This window comes from Neovison vison, chromosome 7, assembly GCF_020171115.1.
Source record: "Neovison vison isolate M4711 chromosome 7, ASM_NN_V1, whole genome shotgun sequence".
Taxonomy (NCBI): domain Eukaryota; kingdom Metazoa; phylum Chordata; class Mammalia; order Carnivora; family Mustelidae; genus Neogale; species Neogale vison.
The window spans coordinates 167,617,992-167,634,216 of NC_058097.1; the positions used below are offsets into that span (position 1 = coordinate 167,617,992).

The window sequence follows — 16,225 nt, forward strand, 5'->3', positions numbered from 1 at the left end:
AAGCCTTAAGGCAACCCATACCATCATCAGTAATAGTTCTGGGATTGTTTGTTTGTTTGTTTAATTGTGGAATCTGAGATACAGAGAAATAACTCGATTAAGATCATAGAGCTAGTAGAGTACAGAACTAGAATATAAATGCAAATCTGTTTTATCCTGAATTCATGTCGTCTTTGCTACACCATCCTAACTCTGCTATCTCTTGGCTTCGTGTGTGTGAAAATACGTCAGTCCTCTTTGAGTTTCAGTGGGGCGTACTAGGGCAAATAATGTACTTGGCCACAGCTACAGAAAATCTTTATCTCCGTGGGTTAACATAGATTTTTATTGCTTCGGTAGCATGCGTTGGGTGTGTCTTGCTGGCAGGTGGCCTTTCCATGTCATTTAGGAATCTAGGATCTTCCATCTGTGGCCTCTTCATTCTCTGTCTCCTCTAGTCAGTTAAAAGACAAGGTGGAGGAGGGAATGTTGAAAGATGCCCGAAGGAGATACATTTGGGGAAAAGGTAGGCCTGGAAGGGTTGTACCTCTGCTCACATGAGATGGCCACCCCCAGCTATGAGGTTGGCTGGAAATGGCAGTGTAGCTGTGAGCCCTGGAGGGAGAGAAAAGGGGCTTCTGGGAGAGCTTACCAGTGCTGGCCACGTGCTTTAGCCCATGAACTTGTTTTCCCCTTTCCTTCCTTCCTTCTTTTTTTTAACTTTTCTTTCTTTCTTTTTTTTAAAAACCATCTTAATTTTATTGTTTTCAGTGTTCCAAGATTCATTGTTTATGCACCACATTCAGTGCTCCATGCAATATGTGCCCTCCTTAATACCCACCACCAGGCTCATCCATCCCCACACGCCCCTCCCCTCCCCTCCCAAACCCTCAGCTTGTTTCTCAGAGTCCATAGTCTCTCATGCTTCGTTCCCCTTTCCTTCTTGATGAGTAAGTCAAGTCAGGAATTTTAACTCACTTGAGTGAATATCACAGATTAGGGTTCGGGGCTCAAATAGACTTTGCGATTTACAAAGCATTTAACCACGGACAAGGCATTTTACCGTGGTGCACCCAGAACACCTACCTGACGGTGGTGTTGTGAAGGATAAGCGAATGAACCCATGGAAAGCCCTCCACGTGCACTGCTTGGCACACACTAAGTAAGTGCTGGCCGTTCTGTCTGCTTTTCAGCTCCACTCCGTTTTTCATCCAAAAATGTGCTCCGGTGTTCCCTTCCTTGGCAAGTCTTCTCCGATTATGACAGAATTCTGTTCTCCTTTCTGCTTTCATAGATCACTGCACCTCACTCAATGATAAGGTGTGTGCCTGTGTGTTGTCATCCTGGCTCAGGCATTTGACCTGAGGACAAGGACTTGGCCATATTAATTATGCTGTGTGTGTGTCCGGAGCCAACACCATATCAGACACATCATAGACAATCTGATCTGGATGTGAAGGAAACCTCATGAACCAAAACACTGGAGTATCAAGTTTCCATTTCCTGACCACACGGGAAACCAAGGAGTTCATTCTGTTAGCTTTGACTTTTTATTTGACTTGCGTGATACCAGATTTAAGTGACAGATCACTGTGCCTTACTTGCCTGGCGGCCTGAGTAAGTCCCTAAAAACAGTAACCCAGGGCTTGGCACTTCTGTCAAGATTGTATTTGTCTGGCACGTCAGTGGTGTCACTCCCTTTGGAAAAGAGGTTCAGATAGGGATATGAGACTCTTCTTAGCTTACGATGTGTTGCCAGCATTTATCTGTGCAATACTTATTTTGTTTCATTCATTCATCTTTCAGTCATTCACTTTTTCCTCCCTTTTGCCCTTCCCAATCCCTTGGGAAAACACTACCATGTGCCTTTTTGAGTCTTTAAATTTGTAGGTGTCCTTGGCTAATAGATATAAAGCTATTTTGAATGTGTGTATTTATAGTTAAATATTTTACAGACCCTCTTTGTTTTTTTACTGTAGTCTCAAAACTATCTTTAAACTACTTTAAAATAATTTTAATCTTACAAGAAAGCTTTCAGAATGGCACAAAAAACAATCCTACACTTGGCCCAGATTCTGTTTTCTCTCTGCACAATGTGTGTTTACATGTGTCTGTATTTATACATAGACACACTGTTATTTTGAAGCCTTTGAGAAGAAGTTGCAAATATCAGGACTTTACCCCTAAATACTTCAGTGTGTATTTCCTAAGAACAGGGCACTTAAATATATACATGACCAATTCTCGAAAATCAGGAAATTGAACATCAATTCAATACTAGTGTATAATCTAGAGTTCAAGTCTCACCAATTTTCCTACTGAAGTCTTGCATAGGACTTTTTTTTTTTTTCCCCTGTTCCCAATCCAAACCAGGATCCTGTGTCATGTGGAGTTTTTATGTCCCTTTGGTTTTTTTTTTTTTCTTTCTTTTTTATTATTTTTATTTTTATTTTTTATTTTTTTTAGTTCATGTCTTTTATTATTAACTCATATATAATCACTTGTCTTCTGGTTTGTTGAAGCAATAGGTCAGACAACATTTGCCACAGTAATGTCTGTCGAAATGGCTAGCCATAAAAACTCCAGCACCACACTCATCTGAAGGGCACTCCCGATGAAGGCGACTGATTTTGCCATTCTCATCCACCTTATAGTATTTCAGGACTGCCAGTTTAACCTTCTTTCTCTTATGCTTCTTCTTCTTGGGAGTGGTATAAGACTTCTTCTTCCTTTTCTTAGCACCACCACAAAGTCTCAACACAAGATGAAGAGTGGACTCCTTTTGAATGTTGTAGTCAGACAAAGTACATCCGTCTTCCAGTTGCTTGCCAGCAAAGATCAGTCTCTGCTGATCAGGAGGAATTCCTTCCTTGTCCTGAATCTTCGCCTTCACATTTTCTATTGTATCCGAGGTTTCAACCTCGAGAGTAATGGTCTTCCCTGTAAGGGTTTTCACGAAAATCTGCATCCTGGCGGCGGTTCCACCACAGATGGCGGATCGGAAAGCTCTTTCTTTTTTATTTTTTAAGACTTTTTCTTTACTTATTGTCAGAGAGAGAGCACAAGCAGGCAGAGGCAGAGAGAGAAAGCAGGCTCCCCACTGGACAAGGAGCCCGATGCGGGACTCGATCCCAGGACCCCGGGATCACGACCTGAGCCGAAGGCAGCGGCTCCACCAACTGAGCCACCCAGGTGTCCCATCCCTTTGGTTTCTTTTAATCAGCAGTACTTAGTAATCAGCTCTACTTAATAAACATTCCTTTTCTTACCTGGAAAATTGAAAGAGCACAGGCAGTTATTTTGTGGACTGTCTCTCAAATTTGGTTTTTCTGCTTTCCTTTTAATAAAATTTCTAAAATCGATTTAGTTAAGATACAGTGTATCATCAGTTTCAGGAGCAGAATGTACTGATTCATCAGTTGCAGATGTTCATTCCATCAGGCGCCCTCCTTAATGCCCATCCCCCAGTTACTCCATCCCCGTGTCAACCCTCCCCCTCAACCAACAACCTGCAGTCTGGTTTTTTTTTTGACACTGTTTCTAAGTTCTCTTCATTTTGCTCTGTCTGAATCTGGTTTGTTGATACTGCCTGCTACGTGGAATTCTCCAGTGAGGTCCACCACTTGGAGTAAATTGGCAGGACTGGGGGTGGGGGGTGTGGGGGTGGGGAGAGGCAGCAGCCAGCAGATGTTCTTGGCATCAGGAGGGGATCCTTACAGGGTGGTGTGACCCCTGAAATCAGTACACCCCTTTGACACAGGTGCTGGGTCACTGCCCTGCTTTAAGCTTATAAATGAGAAAGCAAACATCTGAGGCCCACTATTTTTATGGCCGAAGGAGCATTTATACTTGGGAAGATAAGGCATGATAGAAAGTTGATTTTTTTTAAAATCTTTTCTGTACTTAATAAACACTGATTAACAGCCCACTCTGCTCACTGGAGCTCACCTTGTAGTATATTAAAAACCAAAAACCAAAACAAAACAGAACATTGAAATTGAAAGCTCTTCTCATTCTGACAGATGCAAAATGTTTTAAAATGAAAGGTTCAGATAAATAGTTTGACAGTATCTTCAATGTATTAGTAAAACAACCTCACAGAAAATTATGCTTCTGCCTCTTAACCTAAATACACCGATTTCCATTTCTTTCCTGTGTCCTCTGAAATTCACCACCCTGGAACATAATTTCTGCATCCTTGTCTCCATAGCTCATAAATAATTTTACATTCTACTTTCCTCCAGTGAAAATTATTTTGTCTGTACTTTCCTATACTTCATAACCTGCATATTTGTCACTGTTAATGACTGTAGTAGATTACATCAAGCTGATCTATAACTTACGCATTTCACTTTTGTTGTAAATTTGGCTCATTTCTAGTTTTTTTGTTTGTTTTTTTGCAAATATTAGAAAAAAAAAACCTTTAAAAGAAAGTGTAGAGCAACTTCTTGGGTTAGAGCAATTTTGTTAGATTGTTTTACCTAAAATCATTCATTCTAACATGTGAAAGATGTTGCATTCCTGTGGAGAAAACAGCCTGTCTTTTTAAGGGAGACTTACATTGCCTTGGTTATGTTTTGAGCATCCATTTATAATGAAAAGATAATTAGTACAGACGGACCGAATATATGCAGAGCTTTCTCCATTGAGTACCTTGCATTTATTGTTAGGAAAGAGCACGTTTCCAGTGGGCAGTAAGACTGACGGGCAGGTGGCTCAGTCACAAGGCTGCAGTGTGACCGCTCCCAGCTGCAACAGCTCATACTTGCTCACTGGCTGTGGCACACTGGGCAGTCTCTCAGTTCTTGACTTCTGGGAGCCTCTGGAGAAACAGGTCACTCTGGGAGGGGGCAGGCAGATCCCCTTCTGAAGTACCTGGAGTTGACTTCTCCTGTAGCTTCTCCAAGAACTGAAGAGTGCAGGGAACAGACAGGCCATCCAGAATAATTGAAATTCCGTGAAATTCCCCACACAGAATTCTTCTTCTTCTCCTTCTCCTCCTCCTCCTCCTTCTTTTTTTGTATTATGTTAGTCTGCGTAGAGTACATCATTAGTTTCTGATGTAGTGTTCCATGATTCATTGTTTGCCTATAATACCCAGTGCTCCATGCAATCCGTGCGCTCCTTAATACCCATCACTGGGCTAACCCAGCTCCCTACCCACTCCCCTCTGAAACCCTCAGTTTATTTCCCTTAGTCCCTAGTCTTTCATGGTTCGTCTCCCCCTTTGATTCCTCCCCCCTTCATTTTTCCCTCCCAGCTCCTAATGTCCTTCATACTATTTCTTATGTTCCACATATAAGTGAAACCATATGATAATTGTCTTTCTCTGCTTGACTTATTTCACTCAACATAATACCCTCCAGTTTCATCCATGTTGATGCAAATGGTGGGTATTCATCCTTTCAGATGGCTGAGTATATTCCATTGTATATATGGACCCCATCTTCTTTATCCATTCATCTGTTGAAGAGCATCTTGGCTCCACAATTTGGCTATTGTGGACATTGCTGCTATTAACATTGGGGTGATGTGCCCCTTCTTTTTACTACATCTGTATCTTTGGGGTAAATGCCCAGTAGTATAATTTCTGGATCATAGGGTAGCTCTATTGACTTCTTGAGGAACCTCCATATAGTTTTCCAAAGTGATTGTACCAACTTGCATTCCCAGCAACTGTGTAAGAGGATTCCCCTTTTTCTACATCCTCTACAGCATTTGTTGTTTCTTGCCTTGTTAATTTTGGCCATTCTAAGTAGTATTATGGTTTTGATTTGAATATCTCTAATGGCTAATGATGTTGAGCATTTTTTCGCAAGTGTCTGTTAGCCATTCATATGTCTTCAGAGAAGTGTCTGTTGATGTCTTCAGCCCATTTTTTGACTTACTTGATTTCTGCATGTTGAGTTTGATAGAACTTGGTTACTCGCCCTTTATCTATAGTGTAATTTGCAAATCTCTTCTCCCATTCAGCGGGTTGCTTCTTTGTTTTGTTTACTGTTTTGTTTGCTGTGCAGAAGCTTTTTATCTTGATGAAGTCCCAAAAGTTCATTTTCACTTTTGTCTCCCTTGCCTTTGGAGACATGTCTTGAAAGAAGTTGCTGTGGTCAGTGTTGAAGAGGTTTATGTTCTCCTCTAGGATTTTGATGGATTCATGTCTCATGATGAGGTCTTTCATCCATTTAGAGATTTTTGTTTTTTGGTTTTTTTTGGTATGGTGTATGAGAATGGTCCAGTTTCATTCTTCTGTATATAGCTGTCTAATTTTCTCAGCCCTATTTATTGAAGAGTCTGTCTTTTTTTCCACTGGCTATTTTTTCCTGCTTTGTTAAAGATCACTTGAGCGCAGAGTTGAGTGTCCATATCTGAGCTCTCTGCTCTGTTCAGTTAATCTATGTGTCTGTTTTTCTTCTTCTTTTTAATAGATTTTATTTATTTATTTGACAGACAGAGATCACAAGTAGGCAGGGAGGCAGGCAGAGAGAGGCGGAAGCAGGCTCCCCGCCGAGCAGAGAGTCTGACGGGGGGCTAGATCCCAGGACCCTAGGACCTTGACCTGAGCCGAGTCTAGTGGTTAGGATTTGGCGCTCTCTCTCTATGTGTCTGTTTTTATGCCAGTACCATGCTGTCTTGGTGATCACAGCTTTGTAATATACCATCAGCTAATGCCATGAGGACTTCAAACAACATGCATAACTTTTGGTTCTGTTTTGAACTGTTTATTAATAACTGCATTCTTTGTCCCTGCAGAATTTATGAACGTGTGATAGACCCTCCTGAAACCAACCTTCCCCTAGGAAGCAACTTATGGCTTGGTCAACGCAACCAAAAGCATGGCTTATTCAAAGTAAGCACTTCTTTCTACTTCTGCCATGGTCATGGGCTTTTCTATGTGCTTGACATGAATAACTGTCACAACAATTTTATGTAGTAGATGCTTTGAAACTAGACATAGTTAAGTGACTTGTTCAAGGTCACAGAGTTCACTCTACTGCCAAGTATGGATGATCCATAATGTAAATGATCCTCTATGTGTTTTTTACTGACCTAGTTTTGAGAGCTTAAGATAACCTTCAGATTGGTTTCCATTCTCAGAATCTTGGGTAACAAATCTCAAGTTCTGTGAGCTTTGGTTTTCTTATCTATCATGAAAATAATACAATAATTGCTCTGTTGTACTTCTTGAAACTGCATACGGTGATAAAATGAAGTTAAAAACATCATGAAATTTTAAGAAAGTCATCTTCAATAGAATGGGAGACTTTTGCTTCTGGCACTAGGGTAGAGTAGATGTTTTTAAAAAGTCTCCTACTTCGAAATGCCTATTAATGCTGGATTAAACAAAACAAAAATCTTTCAAGACCCATCATTGCACTTACAAGAAAGGAAATTCTTAGAAGGCAAATACATGGAGGAAAGTGAAAACTAGAGGGATATCCGCCATTTCCAAGAAGTTGGAAACCTCCGTTTTTTTTCCTGTTATTCCAATTTGAGTGAAATATTGTTGACATACCTATGTAATTTTAAGATATATAACATATATGATTTGATATTCTTAAATGTTGCATAATGACTATCAGTTTTAACTAACTCCTCTCTCACCTCACATAATTATCACTGGCATTTTTGTCACCAGAATATTTAAGATCTCCACCCTTGGCAAATTTCAAGTACACGTATTTTTTTTTTTTTAAAGATTTTATTTATTTATCAGAGAGAGAGAGAGAGGGAGCACAGGCAGACAGAATGGCAGGCAGAGGCAGAGGGAGAAGCAGGCTCCCTGCTGAGCAAGGAGCCCAATGTGGGACTTGATCCCAGGACGCTGGAATCATGACCTGAGCTGAAGGCAGCTGCTTAACCAACTGAGCCACCCAGGTGTCCCGTACACGTATTTTCACAGCAGTCACCGTGATGTCCATTAGATCCACAGAATTTACTTGTTTACTTTGACCAGCATCTCCCTATTTCCCCTAACCTCTTGCAACCAGCATTCCACTGTCTCTTGTGAGTTCAAGGTTTTTATATTCTACATGTAAGTGATATCGTACACTATTTATCTTTCTCTGTCTTATTTCCCTTGGCACAATGCCCTCAGAGTTGATTCATGTTGGAAATGGCAGGATTTCTTTCCCCATGGAAAGAATTATTCCCCATGAATTTCTTTCCCCATGGAAAGAAGTATTCCCCATGAATACTAACTTTTTTAGCCATTCATCTTTGTCCTTGTCTGTGGTGAATAATGTGGCAATAAATATGGGGGTGAAAATCTCTCTTTGCATTAGTGATTTAATTTCTCTTAGGTATATACTCAGCTTAATCCCCCCTGATGGAGGATTGCTGGATCGTGTGGTAGTTCTATTCTTTAACTTTTGGAGGAGCTTCCACAGTGGTTGTCCCAATTTACATTCCCACAAAGAGTGTACCAAGGGTTCCTTGTTCTCCACACTTGTTATTTTTCTGTCTTTTTGATGATAGCCATTTTTCCAGATGTGAGGTGATCTTTTATTGTTGTTTTGATCTCCATTTACCGGATGTTGACTGCCTTTCATGTATCTACAGGCCATTTGCATGTCTGTGGAAAAATGACTGTTGAGTTCCTCTGCCCATTTTTTAATCCACTTTTTTGCTCTTGAGTTGTGGGAATTTTTTTTTTTTTAAAGATTTTATTTATTTATTTGAGAGAGAGAGACAGTGAGAGAGAGCACGAGCGAGGAGAAGGTCAGAGAGCGAAGCAGACTCCCCATGGAGCTGGGAGCCTGATGCGGGACTCGATCCCGGGACTCCAGGATCACGCCCTGAGCCGAAGGCAGTCGTCCAACCAACTGAGCCACCCAGGCGTCCCGAGTTGTGGGAATTTTAAAATATATTTTGGTTATTAACCTCTTACCAGATTGCTGATTTGCAAGTGGTTATTCCCATTCCATGGGGTGATTTTTCATTTGGTCAATTATTTTTTTTGCTGTGTAGAAGCTTTTAATTCGTAGATTTACTAAATAATTTTAATTTTATTGCTTATGCTTTTGGGGTCCTATCTGAAAAATGATTGCCAAAACCAATGCCAAGAAGCTTTTCCCCCCATTTTCTTCTAGAAGTTTTATGGTTTCAGGTTTGCTGTTTAAGTCTTTAATCCATTTCAAATTTTTATGAATGATGATACAGGAATCCAACTTCTTAGTGTGGTTATCTAGTTTTCCCAACATTTGTTGAAGAGACGATCCTTATTGAATATTCTTGATTCCTTTGTCAGATAGTAGTTGCATGTGCAGGAGTTCATTTTTGGGCTTTCAATCTTGTTCTTTTGGTATCCGTGTCTGTTTCCCCCTGCCTCCTCTGCCCCACCAGACTGCTTTGATTATTGTAGTTTTGTAGTATACAGTTGGCTCTTGAACTAAAGGGGTTTGAATGGCATGGGCCCACTTACATATGAATTTTTTTTGGTAAGTGCAGTACAGTACTGTAAATATTTTCCCTTTGGATTTTCTTAACATTTTCTCTCTAGCTTTAGTGTAAGGATACAGTATATAATACACATAGCTTACAAAATATGTATTAATTGACTGTTTATGCTACTGCTTAGGAATTACGGTCAAGAGTAGGTTATTAGTAGTTAAGTTTTGGGGTATCTGAGCTTACATGTGCATTTTTGACTGCATGAAGTTTGGTGTTCTAACCTCTGTATCATTAAAAGGTCTAACATAGTTTGAAATCTGGAAATTTGATGCTTTTAGGTTTGTTCTTCTCTTAGCATTACTTTGGCTATTAGGAATCTTCCTGGCTCCATACGGATTTTAGTGTTTTTGTTCTTTATTTGTTTGAAAAATGCCATTTAAAGTTTGATAGGGATTGCACTGAATCTACAAATGGCTTTTGGTAGTGTGCGCATTTTAACAATATTCTTCTAATCCATGAATATGGTATATGTTTACATTTGTTTGTGTCTACTTTAATTTTTATCAAAGCTTTTTGGTTTTCATTGTACAGATTTTTCTCATCCTTAGTCAAATCCCTAAGTATTTTACTGTTTTTCATGTTATTATAAATGGGATTTTTTTCCTGATATTTCACTGTTAATAGAAATACAACTGACTTTTATATGTTGACTTAGTATCCTGCTTTACTGACTTTATTTTAAAAGTTTTTTTGGCGGAATGGTTAAGATTTTCTTTCTTTCTTATTATTTTTTTTTAAAGATTTTATTTATTTATTTGACAGACAGAGATCACAAGTAGGCAGAGAGGCAGGCAGAGAGAGAGGAAGGGAAGTAGGCGCCCCACTGAGCAAAGGGCCCATATGGGGCTTGATCCCAGGGCCCTGGGATCATGACCTGAGCCGAAGGCTTTAACCGACTGAGCCACTCAGGCACCCCTGGTTAGGATTTTCTATATGTGAAGTCTTATAACCTGCAAACAAAGACATTTTACTTAATCATTTCTGATGTGGATGCCTTTTGTTTCTTGTCTCATTGCTCTGATGAGGACTTCTATTACTGTGTTGAATAGGAGTGGTGAGAGTGGGCCCCTTTGCCTTGTTTTTCATCTTAGAGGAAAAGCTTTTAACCTTCCACTGTTGAGTATGATGTTAGCTGTAGGTTTGTCACACATGGCTTTTATCATGTTGAAGTATATTCCTTTGCCCAATTTTTTGAGTCTTTTTATTATAAAGGAAGTTGCATTTTGTCAAATGCTTCTTTTGCACCTGTGAGATGATTGTATGGTTTCTACCTTCCATTCTTTTGGGTTGTGTCACATTTATCCATTGAACCATACATTGAACCATTTTTGTATTCCAGGGAAAAATCTTGCTTGATCATAGTGTATGATCCAATGCATCCTTGAATTCAGCTTGCTAACATTTTAATTTTTACATTTATATTCATTAGGGTTATTGACCTGTTGTTTTCTTTTAGTATTACCTGATTTTGGTATCAGGATAATGCTTATCTCCTTAAATTACTTGGGAATTTTGGGAAGACTTCCTCATTTTGGGGGAAGAGTTTGAGAAGGGTAGTTGTTAAATCTTACTTAAATGTTGAGTAGAATTCACCGATGAAGCAATTTGGTTCTGGGCTTTTCTTTTCCTTTAAACATCAATGCATAACTTACATAGAACAAAATTCATTCCTCTAAATGTACAATTTTGAGTTTTGGAAAACTGATAGTCATGTAAACACCATCATACTGAAGATAAAGGACCATTCCATAACTTTCAAAAATTCCCCTGTTGTGATGCTTTTGATCATCTCATCCTCTGTATGCAATGAACTACTGATCTGTTGTCTGGCCCTATAGTTTTGCCTTTCCCGGAATGTTCTGTATCATGTGTATATGTATGTTGAGATGCACCTATGCGCAATTCATTGTTTTGATGTACTCTAATTCTGTAGTATGGAGGTACTACAGTTTGTTTATTCATCCTTCAATTCATGGACTTTTAGGTTGCTTTGAGATTTGGGCAGCCACTAAAAATACTTGTGTACAGGTTTTTGTCTGAACACAAGTTTTCTTTTGGGTATGTACAAGTGGGATTGCTGAACTGTATGTGAAGTGTACGTCTAACTTTATTATAAAATTCCAGAGTATTTTCTGAGTTGGCTGTACTATTTTGCAATATCACAACAATGCATGGAAATCCCAGTTAGAACCTTAAACAATAGTCTGTGTGGGATGGGAACAGTGTCTTAGAGCTCAAGTAACATTAGAAGATGGGCTAGAAACTTCTAAAAACAAAGCCACATCCTAGAAGATTACAACTCCAGCAAAATGATAGGCAGAAGAGTCTACTACTTAGCCATGGGAAGCAGTCCAGTAGCTAGTCATTCTCCACCTCAGTTTCATATAGGAAAAAATAATTTTCTGGGAAGAATTTGAAACCATAGTCCTGAGATCATGTAGCTTTGAAATTTGGGTTTATTTTGCCCATGAAGCTCAAGTAGCTATCTTAAAGTGAACCTTGGTTGGGAACCTTGGGATTATGGAGAAAGAAAATAACCTTTGGGGAAAGTTTTCTTCTATGCAAACCTAACAGGATTCCCATAGATTAAGTTCATACAAGTAGGATTTTTAATCCATTATGAGTGGGAGTTTGAAGGAGCAATAATGAATTAGCAATAATGAAGGGCTGCAGAAATTGGAATTCCAAGATAAAGGATTTTGAAAAGTCTGATGTTTTAAAATGTTTAAAGAAATGAAGTAACAAATGTGAGAGGACTAGAGAATATAAACGATGAGGGAAAACCAAAAAGAACTTCCAGAAATAAGAAAAACAATAATTGACATGGAAGAAAAAAACCTCAGTGAACCTGCTAAACAGTAGATTAGATACAGGTGGGGAGAGCACTTGTAGAACAGAAAATATTATCAAAACAATCACCCTGGGCGCCTGGGTGGCTCAGTGGGTTAAGCCGCTGCCTTCGGCTCAGGTCATGATCTCAGGGTCCTGGGATCGAGTCCCGCATCAGGCTCTTTGCTCAGCAGGGAGCCTGCTTCCTCCTCTCTCTCTCTCTGCCTGCCTCTCTGCCTACTTGTGATCTCTCTCTCTCTGTCACATAAATAAATAAAATCTTTAAAAAAAAAAACCAAAAAAAAACCAATCACCCTAATTATAGTATGAAGAGAGAGAGGGAGATAGGAAAGAGCTTGTAGAGAAGTAACACAAATACAAAAAAGGTATTCTAGATGTTTTTAGGGTGTGTATGTTCATACATATATACTTGAAAACTCCAGAATGTTAAAGAAGAGATTAGAGGTACTATTAGAAGTATGATGGCTAAGAATTTTCAAAAATTGATAAAAGATACCAATTCTCACTTTTGCAATAATGTAGTCAAAGTGTGTATTAGCTCTTGCTCTTTCTCAAAAAACTTAGCTATTTTTTAAGCTTCTGAGTTTTTTATTTAGGTCACAATTCTTCATGTTGATTAGATGACTTTTCTGGTCTGGCCTGGCTCTGCTGATGTCTGCTGGGCTCTGGTGTGGTCGGTGGTCATTTAGCAGATCAGCAGGAGGCAGGATGGTTTAAGGTGGCCTCTTCACATCCCTGGTAATAGGCTGGCTGTTGACTAGTGTAACTTAGTTCTCCTCCATATGGTCTCTCATTCTCTAGTGACGTAGAAGCTTATTCACATGGCAGTCATAAGATTCCAAGTGTAAGAAGAGAGCAAGCTCTAGCATATTAGTGCTTTTCAAGGTTCAGCATTCCTTACCAGGTTTGCTAATAATGTTACTATCCAAAGCAAGTCATAACCAAAAACCAAACTCATGGTCAAGGGAGAAAGAGACTCCGTCTCTTAAAGGACACTTCTGCTGTTTCACATTGCAAGGATATGGAAACAAGGAGGGGAAGAATTTTGGACCATTTTACTCTATTACTCAAGTAAGATAAATAGGCACACTTAGAGATAATCCTGGAATAGTATCCCAAAGACACAGAGAAGATATTAACAGTAACCCTTAAAAGGTAAATTTTCCACAAAAGAATAACATAGATTGAACAGCTGGCTTTTAATTAGTAAAAGCAGAAGCCAAACGATAATAATAAAAAAATGTTTTCACAGTTTTCAGGGAAAATAACTCCCAAATGTAGTAGCGTATACCCAGCCTAATTATAATTTGAGAATGAACATGAAATAAGAATTTATAGACAAACTCTCAAATTTATGACTAATAGATCCTCATTAAGGAAACTTCACAGAAGGAAGACGTAAAAATACAAGGGGAATTGGTGAACAAATGGAGGGTATACATAAACCTTAATCATTGCTTGATTAAATAATGACCAATTTTGGAAAAAATTAAAAATATTAAACAAAATGATGATGGGATTATCTGATTTCAAGTACTCTGAGGCCTTGTATTCCAAAAATGAATAGAGAAATTGGCTAACTGTAGACTAACTCACATGTTAAAAATTTAAAGTAACATCAAAATAATAGAAATTTACTTCCAGGTTTAAGTATTTGAGATTTTTTTTTCAAAATTCTATCAACCTAAAATAAGGCAAGAAGAGAACGAAGTTAGATACAATTCCATTTCACAATATTTATTATCAAGTGATTTACACTTAGTGGTTAAAAGTACGAATACTGTATTGGATTTATACAACTCAAGTCCTGATGTGTATTGTTTATATTGAGACAATTAAAGATGCTGTCTTTGCTTTTGGGGCCACTGCTGAAACTCCAGTGGCAAAAATGAAGTTCATTCCCTTTATGACTTCTGACTTCAGTGATAACCGTGAAAGGCATTTCAGTGCACCTTCCCACATTTGCAGGAAGGTTAGGTCTTCCCTCCTAAAAAGTTGAGACGAAAGTACGATGTGCAATCTGTGCCCATCTGAAAGGAGGATGAGGGACAGATTGTGTGAGGACACTTCAAAGGTCAGCAGACTGGCAAAGTCATCCACGTTTACAGGAAGAAATACGTCATCTACACTGAATGAGTGCAGTGAGAAAAGGTGGAGGGCACACCTGTCCACGTGGCATTCCCTCTAGCAAGGTGCTTATCACTAGACTGAAGCTGGACAGACAGTAAAAAGTTTCTTGAATGTAAAGCCAAATCTCAGCAAGGGCAAATAAAGGTAGAAGGAATTGAGGAGGTACAGGAATAAAGGAATCTTCTATAGGACTTCCAGTAAAAACTGTGAAGATGAGAAAGGATTCCTAAATGTCGATAGTGAAGTGGTTAAAAAAAAAAATGTAACTGGCTGGAGTAAACAAAAGGAAGCTGTAGAATGCTCTGGCATTATCACACTTCAAGGCTCCCACATTTACCACATAATATTACCATCTTTTTTTAATGTAAGTCTTTAAAAATATTACTATTTAAATGATGCACACACCTAATATATAACCTGAAAATATACATTACAGCATTACAGAATATTCTGGAAAGGATGGTCTTTACAGGGTACTAGGTCAGCTGAATATCCCGCTGGGGAAATAGCTAATCTTGACCTCTATTGCACAGTACAAGCCCTGTGTCAGGCTCTCCACTTAGTGGGGAGTCTGCTTCCTCCTCTCTCCCTCTGCCCCTCCCTCTACTTGTGCACTCTCTCTTTCTAAAATAAATCTTTAAAAAAAGAATATAGAATAGTTTGATATATTGCTTATTTATACATCCACATATGTAAAAAAAAATACATGGGGCTAAGTACAGATTCACAAGTGTTTATTTCTGAGAGGAAGGAATGGAAATTAGGGATGAACACTCAGAAGTCTTAACTATAGTGATGTCTGAGTTCTGAAGCTGGGTGGTATATTTATAGGTGTTAGCTTAATTTGGCTTTCAATCCTTTTGTTATAAGTACTCAATCATGTAATTTTCAGGGTGGTAATTCATATATATATATATATGTGTATAGGTACACAACCATACCCATATATGTATATATGTATGTGTGTGTATATATATATACACACACACACGGTTTTTCAGTGTTCCCTTATTTTCCATGCTTCTAAGAATCCACAAATTTGTCCAGATGTTTTAGTTCCAAACTGACTCACATTTGATGCTCTTTGTTTTGTAACTAGTTACTTCTTAGTGAAGCTATGCTTTTCCTGGGGGGCCTTCGGTCTCTAATGAAGGGTAGCCCTGATTTCCAACCCCAGAAAGATAATCAAAATCATACTGGAAGATTTAAAAATTCAAGTTCCTGTGTCTACCTTGACTACTCATTGAGTGTGAACTGTAAAGCCCAATAATTTATATATTTTTACAGGACTTTCTTAGTGAATTTGATTGTTTAAAGGGTCAATTATGAGTGTGCTGACCTAGTGACATGTGTTGATGGTCTAGATTAGAGTTTTAACTTGGTCTCTAGACAGAGCCATGAAAAGTAATATATGGTTGATAATTACTTTCTGTCTTAGTGACTTCTTAGATTAGTGGCTCTCCAACTTAACAGTGCATTTTAGTCTCTGGAAGGCCTTGTTAAGATAGGTAGCTGGATGCCAGCAAAATGGCACAGTAGGCAGCTAGCTCCAAGCTTCTGTCCCTCCACAGAAACAACAAAAAATAAGCAGGAATTGTCAGAACCAACTTTTGTCAAAATTTAGGAAATAGTCAAAGGTTTATAGCAATGAATTGACTTCTCAATCAAGAAAGCAACATAAAGTAATGGGAAAGCTTTTGGTCTTTGTTTGGTGGGTGTCTTGATCATATCAGTCCTGTTCTCTGTGGGACAGTGGTCCCTGTTTCTGGAGGGAGCAGAGCAAGCCTTATCTGCAAATTATTTGGTATGTCTATTC

The 16,225-nt window shown here is 38.8% G+C and overlaps 2 protein-coding genes and 1 pseudogene across 3 annotated transcripts in view; 2 read left to right on the plus strand and 1 right to left on the minus strand.

Moving 5' to 3' along the window:
• Positions 1–16,225, plus strand: part of NELL1 (neural EGFL like 1) — an 830,042-nt gene that overhangs the window by 156,330 nt on the left and 657,487 nt on the right. For both annotated transcript variants that reach the window (XM_044258965.1, XM_044258966.1), the window contains exon 5: positions 6,730–6,826. In XM_044258965.1, coding sequence (XP_044114900.1) covers positions 6,730–6,826 — 97 coding nt within the window. The remainder of the gene's footprint in view (positions 1–6,729; positions 6,827–16,225) is intronic.
• LOC122912786 (ubiquitin-40S ribosomal protein S27a-like) lies at positions 2,417–2,979 on the minus strand. The gene has a single exon (XM_044258969.1). It carries the CDS (start codon positions 2,945–2,947, stop codon positions 2,477–2,479), a length of 471 nt encoding a protein of 156 aa, XP_044114904.1. The 5' UTR covers positions 2,948–2,979; the 3' UTR covers positions 2,417–2,476.
• On the plus strand, positions 14,168–14,583 carry LOC122912787 (annotated as a pseudogene).

Excerpts from the sequence above, each read along its gene's own strand:
- LOC122912786 (XM_044258969.1), bottom strand. The coding sequence starts at position 2,947 with ATGCAGATTTTCGTGAAAACCCTTACAGGGAAGACCATTACTCTCGAG.